Source organism: Tenrec ecaudatus, chromosome 1 (assembly GCF_050624435.1).
Source record: "Tenrec ecaudatus isolate mTenEca1 chromosome 1, mTenEca1.hap1, whole genome shotgun sequence".
Classification (NCBI taxonomy): Eukaryota; Metazoa; Chordata; class Mammalia; order Afrosoricida; family Tenrecidae; genus Tenrec; species Tenrec ecaudatus.
The window spans coordinates 201,598,802-201,611,356 of NC_134530.1; the positions used below are offsets into that span (position 1 = coordinate 201,598,802).

At 38.6% G+C, this 12,555-nt stretch overlaps 2 protein-coding genes across 2 annotated transcripts in view; both read left to right on the plus strand.

Annotated features, from left to right (window-relative positions):
• The window catches only part of PLA2G4A (phospholipase A2 group IVA), a 170,888-nt gene that overhangs the window by 10,304 nt on the left and 148,029 nt on the right, over positions 1-12,555 (plus strand). The window lies entirely within an intron of this gene.
• On the plus strand, positions 11,058-11,213 carry LOC142437275 (mitochondrial import receptor subunit TOM5 homolog). The gene has a single exon (XM_075540505.1). The coding sequence runs from the start codon at positions 11,058-11,060 to the stop codon at positions 11,211-11,213; it is 156 nt and encodes a 51-aa protein (XP_075396620.1).

The window sequence follows — 12,555 nt, forward strand, 5'->3', positions numbered from 1 at the left end:
TATTCATCATTCACTAGTTTGTCGTTTTAAATGCTGCTATTAGCACCTGTGTGAGGGGTGTTTCTTTTCGAGCTCATGACAGCCAGCATCCCTTCATGTGCTCACTCACCACTTCCATGCCATCTTTAGTGAATTGTCTATTCACATCTTCTGCCCATTTTGTTGTACTTATCATCATTTTCCTGTTGAGGCGTTGCATTTTTCTATAAATCTTCACACTGGGCCTTTATCTAATATATCATTACCAAAGGGTTTTCCCTACTCTGTGGATTATCTTTCCACTATTTTGATTAAGTCTCTTATTGTACATACACGCAATGTTGTATTTTTAGGAGATTCCAGTCCTCCACGTTCTCTTCTCTCATGTAGATGCTTTGCATTATGTTTGGTAGTCTATTCATGCCTGGCATGTGAGCCCTTCAGGTTGTCCCTGCTTTTTCATTGATGATTTTTACAGTACTAGGGTTTTAATTTAGGTCTTTAATTTTTGAGTTCCCTTTTGTATGTACTGTAAGGTATGGGTTCTGTTTTATTCTTTTGCATGTGGAAATCCCTTTTTTTTTTCTAGCACCATCTGTTGAAAGGAATTTCTCTTACCCTATCTAATGTGTTTCAGTCCTTTCTAAAAAGTCATGCATCTCTAGATGGTTGTTTTATTTCTAGGTTCTCTGTTCTGATCCACTAGTTTTATGTCTGTTGTAAGGATACCGAGTTTTTTGACTACCATAGCTGGGGACTGAGAGGCCTACTTTGTTTTTCAGTAGTTTTTTTGTTTAGCTTAGGTTTCTTTATTTTTACATACAAAGTTGGTTATTAATTTTTTCATTTCTTTGAAGAAAATTGTACAGGAATTTGGATTGGAATGACATTGAATTGATAGAGTGCTTTCAGTAATGTTGTCATTTTCATTATAATTCGTTTTATTCTCCAGGAACACCAGACATTCTTTCCTTTATGTAATATATTTTGATTTAGTGTCATAGTGTTTCATAGTTTTCTTTTGCTTCTCTCATTCAATTTAGTCCTAAGTACCTTATTTTTTGGGTGGTAATTTTAAATTATATTAAAAATTATTTTTCAAATATGTCTTCTTTAATATATAAGAATGTTGTATGGATGTGCTTTATACAATTGATGTATGTATATGTATGGATTGTGGTAAGAGTTGTATGAGTCCCTAATAAAATGTAAAAGAAGAAAAGAGAAAAAAAAAGAATGTTATTGATTTTTGTATTTTGATCTTATAGCTTGACACATTGCAAAATTTTTCAATTAGTTCTAGCAATTATTTTATTGAGTCTTTGGGGGTTTTCCATGTATAAGATGAGGAGGCCTGGTGGCGCAGTGCATTAGGCTGTTAATGGCAAGGTCAAGGGTTTGAAATCAACTGCCATTCCAAGGGAGGAAACAAGACTTTCTACTCCTTTAAAGAGTTACAGTCTCAGCGGTCAGTGTAAGACATGAAAAAAATATAAATTATCAAGGGTTCATGAGGGATGGAGTGGGTAGGAGGGGGGAAATGAGCTGATATCAAGGTCTCAAGTAGAAAGAAAATGTTTTGAAATTGATGATGGCAACACATGAACAATTGTGCTTGACACAATGGATGGATGGGTTGTTATAAGAGATGTAAGAGACCCAAAGAAAATTATTTTAAAAAATTAATAAAAAGAGTTACAGTCTCAGAAATGCAAGCGGACGGTTCTACCCTGTCTTATGAGTTCACTATGGGTTGGAATCAACCTGAGGGCAGTAAATTTCATTTGTTTGGTTATATATAATATCATATCACCTGAAAATGGAGTTTTGGTTTTTCTGTGCTAATTTGGATGCCTTTGATTTCTTTTTGATGCATAGCTGTTCGGGTTCAAAATTCAAGGCCTACATTAAACAGCAGTGTTAACAAAGAGCAGCGCTGTCTGGTTCTGTTCAAGGTGGGGATGCTTTAGTTTCTCTCCATTGAGCAAAATGCTGGCCATTAGTTTTGCATAGATGATCTTTATTAAGTTGAGGAATTTCCCTTCTAGTCCTATTTTATTGAATGTTTCTATCAGGACTGGATGTTGAATTTTGTTAATGCCTTTTCTGCATTTATTGGTATAATTGTGTGATTATTTTCCTTTGTTTTATTTTTCTGGTGGATTACATTGATTTCTCATGTTATATCATTCTTACATACCTAGTGTGAATCCCAGTTGATCATGATAAAGTATTTTTTAAATGTTTTGTTGAATTCCATTAGCTGAAATTTTGAAAATTGTGGTATCTATGTTCATCAGGTCTACTGTGGTCTATAGTTTTGGCATTAGGTCTATCCTTGCTTCATGAAATGAGTTTGGTGGAGGGCTGTCCTTGTCTATGTTCTGGACTAGTTTGTGTGGTGTTGGTGTTAACTCTTTACATGATTGGGGGAATGCTCCAGTAAAGCCATCGGGTCCTGTTGTTGTTGTTAGTAATGCTTAAATTAGATATTTATTTTATATGTTATAGGCCTCTTAAGCTTTTATATATCAGTGTTCATTTAGATAGTTAATATTATTCTATAAATTTTTAAAATTTCTTTTAGGCTTTCAAATTTCTCGGTGAACATTCTTTCCTAAGATTGTGCAATTATCTTTTAAAATTCAGTTCTGTCGTGATGTTGCTCATTTCATTTCTTATTTACAATATTTATTTTTTCCTGTTGTGAAGTTTGACAATGCTTTACCAATTTTGTTAATTCTTTCATAGAAACAGCTTCTTTTGGTTTTCCCTATTTTTGTTGTGTTTTCTAGTTAGTGTCTCTCTGTTATAATTTTGTTATTTCTATTCTTATGGGGACTAAGGCTTTTTTTCTTACTACTTTTGTTCTAATTGTTTTAGGTTTGCTCAGTTGTTAATTTGGGTTCTTTTTTTTTAAACTGTGTGAAATTATTGCTTTAAATTTCCCTGAGTACTATTTTTGGTATATTGTATTTTCAGTCTCATTTGCTTCAAGAACAATTTAAATTGTACTCTTGTTTTCTTCAATTACTCAGTGGTTCAATATGTTGTTCAATATCCATCTAACTTTTAAAAAATGGCTCTTCCATTATTAATTTCTAATTTTATGGCATTGGGATCTGAAAAGATAGTTTGTGGTATCTTGGTGTTTGCTTTTAAATTTATCGCTGCTTGCTTTGCGGTCTAACACATATTTTCAGCAGTTTGCTTCCTGAGATCTGGTAAAGAATGTATATTATGCTACTGTTGAGTGAAGTGTTCTGTTCATGTCCAAGAGGTCAAGTTGATTAATTGTGCTATTTAGTTCTTCTGTATTTTTGCTGAGGTGTTTTTCCCCTTGATAGGTCTTTCCTTGAGAGTGGTATATTGAAATCTTCTATTGTTATCATAGAATTATCTATATTAAGCTCTTAAACTCTAAGCGTGTGGTTAATAGACTGTATTTCACTGGGTGCATATATGTTTAATATGATTATGTATTTTCTATTGTGACTTTAAACATTACATAATGAACTTCTTTGTCTCTCATGTTGACTTGATGTCATTTTCGTTAGAAATTAGTATTGCTACTCTGTTTTCTTTTCTATATTTAAAAAAATATCTTGATATATTTTTCCAACCTTTTATTTTCTTAGTTTGTTTTGGTCTTTGTGTCTTAGGTGTGTTTGTTGTAAGCAGCAGATTAATGGGAGCCCTGGTGACGTTGTGGGGTAATGCAATGGGCTTTTAACTGCAAAATCAGCAGTGTGAAACCATCTATCTGTAAAAGAACTATGAGGATTCCTATTCCTGTACGCAGTTAGTCTTGGAACCTCTCAGGAGCAATTCTAGGCCATCACCACATCCTATAATGTTGCTACCATTGCAATAGGCTTGATGGTAGTAAGTTTGGGGGGAGGGGGGTTGTTTTGTTTTTCAGTCTTCCTATCCATTCAGCTAGTCTCTTTCTTTTAACTGATGAGTTTAATTCAGCATTGTGGATTATTTTACCATAGTTATTTGACTGTTCTTTTATGATGCTATTAGTTTCTTTGTTTATTGTAATTTTCTGTCCTTAATTAATTTTTGTGGGTTTTTATTGTCATTTTTTTATTTGCCTTTTCAATTTGTACTTTAGCAGTTTTTTATGTTTTATCTTTTTAAAAGTTGGTAAAGATATTATTTTAATTGAGTTTATTTTAATTTTCTTTTTAATTTCAGGATTTTTGTTCCCTTTGTGAACTACTTGATTTCCTCTCTGTTCAGCTGCTCACTATCTACTCAGTACCCTCTATTAGTTTATTGCTGTCATTGAAGATTATTATCGCTGGTTCTCTATTTTGAATCTTGTGGTTTTGCTTCACCTTGTGTATTTCATGAGTGGGTTGATTTCTTGATGACAATGCGTTGCAAGCTAATTTTAGGTTCCTGTCTGTTGCTTCTGTAGATTCTTTGTTCACAGAACTCCCTTCAATAATTTTTGTAATGTTGGTTTTGTTTTTACAAAGTTCTTTAGTTTTTTTCTGAAAATGTCAAAAAAGAAAAAGGAAATGTCATTTTTTCTCTCCTTTGTATTTGAGGGCTTGTTGTACTGGATATAGGATTCTTGTTTAGTGTTTTTTTTTTTCTTGGAATCTTTTGTGTGTATCATTCAATTGCCTTCTTCCCTACATGATTTCTACTGAAAAAATATGAGCTTTTTCTCATTGGTTCATTTTTTAAAGTGATTATTCTTTTCCCAAGTTATGCTAAGGATGCTTGCCTTTTTTAATGTGAGAAAGTTTGATTATGATTATTCACGATGATTCATTCACAGTCAATTCTGTTTGGTGTTCTTTGGGCTTCTTGGATGGTTTATTTTCTGACCCATTATGATTAAAAGTTCTCTTCTAATGTTTGTTGGATTATTTCTCTGTGGTTATCTTGCCTTCAATTTGTCTGGGATGTTTATTAATGTAAATTGTTCTTTTTGATAGTGTCCCATAGAATTTTTAGGGTTTTTTTCCCTTTGTTTTTTAAAATTGGGTTTTCTTTTCTTTTTTTATCTCAAAAGGTTTATATTTGAACTTACTAATTCATGCTTACATTAGTTCTAATGCTTTGTTTTTTCAGGATGTTATCCAATTTTAATAGCTATGTGTCTTACGGATTTCTATTTGGAGGTGTTGAATTATTGCTAATATATATATATATATATATATTGTCAAGAGTATTCTTGTAGTGCTTTCCTGAGTTTTATCTTCTTTTTTTCTTTTCTATTGAATTCTTCCTGCACCCATTTGAAGCTACTGAAGATCATTCTCCTGAACACCCTCATGGGGCAGTCTAATGCCTGTCTTCAGCTGAGATGTCTCCGGAGTCTTTCTTCATGTAGGCCATTTGTTTGTGCCATCTTTTCTTATTCTCTTATGTGCACTTAAATTGCATGTTGCTTCTGAGACATGATGTTGATTTTATATTTGTCTTTGTTTGTTGATCAGGTGATAATAAGATGAAGGAATTTCTCTGTGCACTTGATGTAACTTTTGAAGGTTCTAGGTTGGCTGGGTCACATGGCAATGGCCCATTCCCAGCAGAGATTAATGACAGGCAAAAGTTAAATACTATTCCCTGCCATGTCTTTAAGGTTGCCCCTGTCATTTTCCAGAGGTGTAGGCCAAGATCAAAATAGCTGTCACAAAGGGAAGAAGAAGAAAACACCTAAGATTATTTGCCTGTCCACAAGAACTCTCTTCCCTTAATCTGAATAAAAGAACAAGTCCCAGGATTAATTTAAGCTATCCCTTCCTGATCAGGAGTTAGTAAGTGGACTGTATCATTTTAAGCCCAGGGCTGCATATAGATAATGAACTTCAGGACCCCCCCACTGATATTCCTTTTGCTAAGTCAATTGAATTCACCCCTCCTCAACATGGGTTCACTCAAATCACCCTCCCTTAGGGGGTGCTCTTCCTCTATCTATGGCAGGACGGGGACCATTTCCATCTGTTGGATTAGAGTAAATTCAAGGGCCTAGGCTGGTATGATGACCAAGTTGCCAGCTTAGCTCGCCTTCTCTTCTCATACTGCATATCAATGCACTCGCTTGGGTGGGGATAAGCGGGTGGAGGGGTGGAGGGAGGGGGTTCAGACTCATCAGGTTGCCTCTTGTCAGGGCAGTTGGGCATCCAATGTCTTTTAGGGGGTTTCTGAATTGCTAGACTGTGTCAGTTCAGACTTTTTTACTTGGCAGGTTCAGAATTGAACTTGTTTTCTGCTTAAAAAACCAAAAGCAAAAAGAAAAAAACTCAGGGTGATTACAGAGTGCCTCATTATATCAACATGTTTTTTAAACTACTTGCACAAGATCTCTTTAAAGTATTAAAGAGCAAGATGTCACTTGGAGAACTAAGGTGCACCTGATCTCAACCATAATATTTTCGATGGACTCCAACGCATGTAAAAGCTAGAGAATGAATAAGGAAGAAGAATTGATGCATTGGAGTTACAGTTTTGTTCCGCTTCTGGGGTGGTTTACCTTGGTTTTTGCTTCTCAACGCTGAAAGAATTCATGCAGCAGAAACACTGTTCTTACCCAAGTAACTTTTACTAGAGAAAGGGAAGTTTCAGGTAATGCACTCTCAGAAAGCACACACTGTCCCCGGAAAGTGTGCGAGGCTACGCTGTGGGGCCATGCAATGTTCTTCACTGAAGATGGCGATTCCCCTGAAAAATGCCACAAAACAGGAGTGTGAAACCCAGAGTACGGAATCCAGCACACCTGAGAGGGCACTCAGGGGCTTGTTTACCTGCTCACTTGCAGTGCAAGCGGGAGAGATTCCACCCTGACCTGGCAGAGCGCACCTGAAAGATAGAGTGGCCTGCTTTTTTATCCCTTCTATTTCCGCTGTCTGGGAGGTGTGGTGGAGGGCATTGCCAATCTTATTGGCTGAGCTTAAGCACACCTGCGTGATGTCATGTTGCTGGTACCTAGCGTTGTGTGTGGGCTTGGGTTTCCCTTCACCTGGACCTAGGTGACTTGGGTCTCTGCATTCTCAGTGCTGGATTTCCCCAGAGGTGTCTAAAGGGTGTCTGATTTTCTTTTCACCCTTTTATTGTGGCCCTGCCAGCAGATTTCTGCTAGCACAAGCATCTGGGGAAGATGATCCCACTTTGTTTCTAATCTAGCTACCTTTTAGTTTGTGCTAAATCAGTGGGTTTCAACCTTCCTAGTGCCGTACCCCTTTAACATAGTTTCTCATGATGCGGGATTCCCCACCCATACACTTGTTTTCATTGCTACTTCATCACTGTAATTTTGCTGCTGTTAAGAACGGGCGACCCTGTGAAAGGGTCGTTCGACCCTCAAAGGGGTCGCGACCCACAGGTTGAGAACCCCTGAGCTAAAGAAAAAAGCACTGAATAAATAAAAAAATACTGAGAGTTACATGGATTGCCCGAAGAGCAAATTTGTTTTGGAAGAAGTACAGCCAGACTGTTCCTTCGAAGTGAGGATGGGGAGACTTTGACTCACACAGTTAGACATGTTATCAGGGGAGATTAGTGCCTGGAAAATGATATCATGCTTGGTAAAGTAGGAGGACTGTGAAAAAGAAGGCCCTCAATCAAATGCACTTCCCGAAGCAAGAGCTTTCACAATGGGCTTAAACGTAACAGTTGCCAGGATGGCACGGGGGAGCAGTGCCTTTCTCTGTCTGGGCGCACAGGGTCGCTACCTGTTGGCACCGACTTGATGGTGCCTAAGAACAACAGCTTCTGTGCAAGTTCACGGTGGATCCAAATAAAACGAAACCCTTGACAAATCCAATGTTTTTTCCATTTATCACGACTTTAAAAATAAGAAAATTAGTTTCTCATAAGGAATGCTACAATTTATACCTAATGTCTGTTAGGTAAGAATTGAACTTTGGTTCTCTTCAAATTGTTGCTGAATCCTATTGGTTCATGCTGTAGTTGTTAGGTTTGTCATTTTTGCTAGTCTTTAAAATCTGAATGTTTAGACATTTGCCTCGCCCATCTCTATTGAATCCCTAAATCCCTGCGTCCAGTTTGTGTGAGCACTTCGGGCCATACTGACCTATACATTTAGTGATGAGGGCATTCTGCCTAGCCTTGTTTACTTTAATACTTTGCAAAGTGCCCGAGAGCACTGGAATATCCTCTTAAGAGACGGCTTTAGGAATCTGAGCATTGTAACTAGACAATTTGAAACACTGAAATATTTAGTTTTAATAACAGACTATCAGAAAAGAGGCTCTTTCTCTCACAGCCCTGCTTGGCAGGACAGGCCCTTCCCCTGAAATCCATCCTTGCGCTTCCTTCTCTCTCCTTTCCTTGCTTTCTTGTTTCTCCTTTCCAGCTTTAGGGTTTTATACAGCAGCTGGTTACTACAATTAAAACTTTTTTTCATGAACTACAACGTTATTTTACTATTTTTTCATATGTCTTCAAAGTTAAAAAAACAAACATCAAAGGGAAAATCTACAACAGCCCACATTCTTTAGCTGTTTCTCATAAATCTTCTCAATATTGAAATACTTTGCCTTTGGAATCACGATGTCCAGACGCTCCCGTGGAAAGAAGCAGTGAGCCTGTGCGGGTCAAGCTGGGCAGTACGGTGCGATGAGAGGCAGTCCTTGGTGGTCTGATGCACAGAAACTTCCTTCTGATTTACACTCAGGAAGTGCTTCTTTCTCTTTCTTCCCTAGTTTTATTAATAAGTCTGCCCTTATTTGTTATGTTTAGATATCATTATTTAATTTATTTTTATCCATTTCCTCATCTGCAAGTTGAAGGGGAGAGAGTGCTTATGTGCTTTCAGTTTCACATGGTGAGGCATTGGCATGTTCCTATTTCACCAGTAGGAACTCAAACTATTTTAAAAGGTTCTTGTTAGTGAACTTGGCACAGTTCCCTAGGTTACTGGCTACAGGTTCAGGGAATGTAAATTTGCCCTTTTGGAACAGATAACAGTGCCTCTTGTTCATTTAAAGCACACATATCCTGTCTGCTGATTATATGCACAAGGTTTCCAGGCTGTAAAATTTGTGGAAACAGATTCCCATATTTTATTCCAGCAGAGCAGTGGATGGATTCCAACCGTTCTGTTGGCAGGCAAGTGTTTTATCCACGGCTGTACCAGACGCCTCTTCTATGGCCTACCAGGGCTCAGAAACCTTTGGGGCAGAAGAGCCAATCCTGTCCTTCACAACAATTAAAAAATTATTTGAGAGTCATAAATATTTATTTATAAACAAATAAAATTTCTACTAACTGGGTAATATTAAAATTACCCAGTTAAAAAAATTTTTTTAAACATTTTATTAGGGGCTCATACTATTCTTATCACAATCCATACATACACATACATCAATTGTATAAAGCACATCCGCACATTCCCTGCCCCAATCATTCTCAAAGCATTTTCTCTCCACTTAAGCCCTTTGCATCAGGTCCTTCCTCTTTTTTCCCCCCTTCCCTCCCCACTCCCCTCTCCCTCATGTGCCCTTGGTAATTTAGACATTGTTATTTTCTCATATCTAGCCCTATCTGGAGTCTCCCTTACGCCCCCCTTCTCTGCCATCCATCTCCCAGGGAGGAGGTCACATGTGGATCCTTGTAATCAGTTCCCCATTCCCAACCCACTCACCCTCTTCTCTCCCAGCATTGCCCCTCACACCCTTGGTCCTGAAGGTATCATCCACCCTGGATTCCCTGTGCCTCCAGCCCCCATATGCACCAGTGTACAACCTCTGCCCTATCCAGTCCTGCAAGGTAGAATTTGGATCATGGTAGTTGGGGGGAGAAAGCATCCAGGATCTGGGAGAAAGCTGTGTTCTTCATCGGAACTATCTCGCACCCTGACTGACCCATCTCCTCTCCTAAACCCCTCTATGAGGGGATCTCCAGTGGCCGACACTTGAGCCTTGGGTCTCCACTCTGCTCTTCCCCATTCATTCAATATGTATGTATATATATATGTATATATACATATATATATACATGCATACACACACATACATACATATGCATACACACATATATACATATACATATATCTTTTTTTTTGCATGATGCCTTATACCTGGTCCCTTTGGCACCTCGTGATCGCACTGGCTGGTGTGCTTCTTCCATGTGGGCTTTTTTGCTTCTGAGCTAGATGGCCGCTTGTTCACCTTGAAGTCTTTAATACCCCAGACACTATCTCTTTTGATAGCCGGGCACCATCAGCTTTCTTCACCACATTTGCTTATGCACCCATTTGTCTTCAGCGATTCTATCATGGAGGTGTGCAGCCAATGATATGATTTTTTTTCTTTGATGCCTGATAACTGGTCCCTTCGGGACCACTCGATCACACAATTACCCAGTTTTAAAAATTTTAATTTTACTTCTGAGCCAAACATGACTTTGGAGCTGAGGTTTGCTGATCTCTGGTCTATAGCCACTGCCGTCAAGTCCCTTCTCCTCATAGTGACCGGATGTAGGGGACCCGTCCAGGGCTTCCTGGACAAAGCCACGAGGGCTCCTTTGTAGAGGCCTTTAGGCAGCACCAAACTAAGCCAAGCAAAACAAAACATCTTTACCATTTTACCCCTTGATAGTGCTCTAAATTCTTACTTAAATTCTCCAAAAATTTACATTTTACATTAATCTATATGGTGTATGCCTTAGGAGAAAAGGGAATGTGCTTTGAGGCTCCCAATGCTACCTCTCATTTAAAGAGTCTATGAACTCCATGTATTTCGATACCGTTAGTTTTCTTCATCATGTAATACTTCTCTCTCATGATTTTTACATAATGGGGTCCTTTGGTTCTGTGAGTTGGAGCTGATCCAAGGACAAGGTTTATTTTTCCTTCGCATCCACCAGACTTGCTGGAGAAGAACTGCGAGGATACGCTCCCCCAGGCTCACTCCCACTGCTTGGATCCCGACTCCGAGCAGCTCCACGGGTGTTTTCTAGTCCCCGAGATTTGAAGCCTACACCAGACGGGTGTCATGTCCATGTGAAAAGCGAATGACCCATCCGGGCGCGAGGCGGCAATCCTAGAAGGACCTGGATCCCTAGTGAGGAGTCCCTGAAGCCCAGCCACGATGTTTCCGATCGAGGGCCTCGCGCCGAAGCTGGACCCCGAGGAAATGAAACGGAAGATGCGCGAGGACGTGCTCTCCTCCATTCGGAACTTTCTTATTTACGTGGCCCTGCTGCGAGTCACTGCATTTATCTTAAAGAAATTGGAGAGTATATGAAGACTTGGCATCGCCTGAGATTATGTGATGTGAAGAACTTGGTTCCAGTCTTCCCAGCTGCAAATGAATCGCCCCCGAAAGATATACCAGACTCTGATTGAATGGACTTAAAAACTCTGCTTGACAAGAACAAGTTTTTTTTTCTTTTCTGGTGACTGGCTGATTATATAAAATTAATTGGGTAATATGAAAAGATTTCTTGTGGTATCGCACCCTTTTGCCTCTGATACTCCGCCTCCCGTGAATGTTGATGTTATTATTATTACATCTTGTCAAACTTCATTTTCCAGCAAGTATTCATCACCAGTGTCTGCAGCAGGTCTGTCTTGACCGCCATCTCTGTGGACCTTTTTGTTTCTGTCCAGAATGTAGTTGTGAAGAGTCCATGACAGTTAGTTACATTTTGTGGGAGTCAGCACAGAACCCCCATGCTATTTGACCACAGAGCCGTTAGTCTGCATTCTTTTTAAATAAATGTATTACTGTGAAAAAATAAAAAAAGAATGACCCTTCTATTATAAGCACATTTCTAAGATTTCTCATAACCTAATAAAAACAACAGCAAAACGGTGAACTTGAGCGTGACGCAATCTAGAATTTGTAGCGAGTTAGTCCCAGTTTGGTGGTGTGAGATTGCTATTACGCCCGGGGCAGGTAGGTTTATAGCTTCTTGAGCGTCCATATTTCCTTCTATGCTTTCCTTTTCCAACATAAATAGATTTTTCTACGTAAATATTTTTTGGCAACATTTTAACCACACTCTCAGCCTCCCTGAGTGCTGAAATAACCGGCTGGCTAAAAAGGAAAGCATACCTGGAATTCTATTAACTTTATCAGTGATAAAATAGTTCTCGTAAAACATTTAGACTAGTCTGATGTTTTTCCAGATGGTTTTCCCTGGTGGTTTTTTTTTTGACAGAAAAGATAGGACTTTCACTGGTATAATTTCGAGTAAGTAGGTTTTTTAAAAAGGCAGTAATTATAAAGGGGGTGGAACCCCAACGAAGTACAAACACTCCCCAAACAAACAAATAAAACAAAGCGAAACAAAACAAAACTCACAGCTATTGAGTCCATTTTGACTCATAATATTTGCAAAAAGTATGGCCTGGAGGAAAAAGCAAATAGGGGTAAAGTGCTTTTTTAGGCGCACACCTTTTCTTAGCGTTCCTCACTACTCCATTAGGTGTGTTTGAAAATACATAGACTAACACTGAGTAGGTCAGCATTCTTGCGTGTTTATTATTAAGTAAGAAGGTCAATAAGAGTTATAAATTCAACTATCCAGGCCTTGTACTTTTCAGAAGCTCTAGTGGCATAGTGGGTTACACAGTGACCTGCT

Bases quoted from the DNA above. Each gene is read 5' to 3' on its own strand.
- LOC142437275 (XM_075540505.1), top strand. From the start codon at position 11,058: ATGTTTCCGATCGAGGGCCTCGCGCCGAAGCTGGACCCCGAGGAAATG.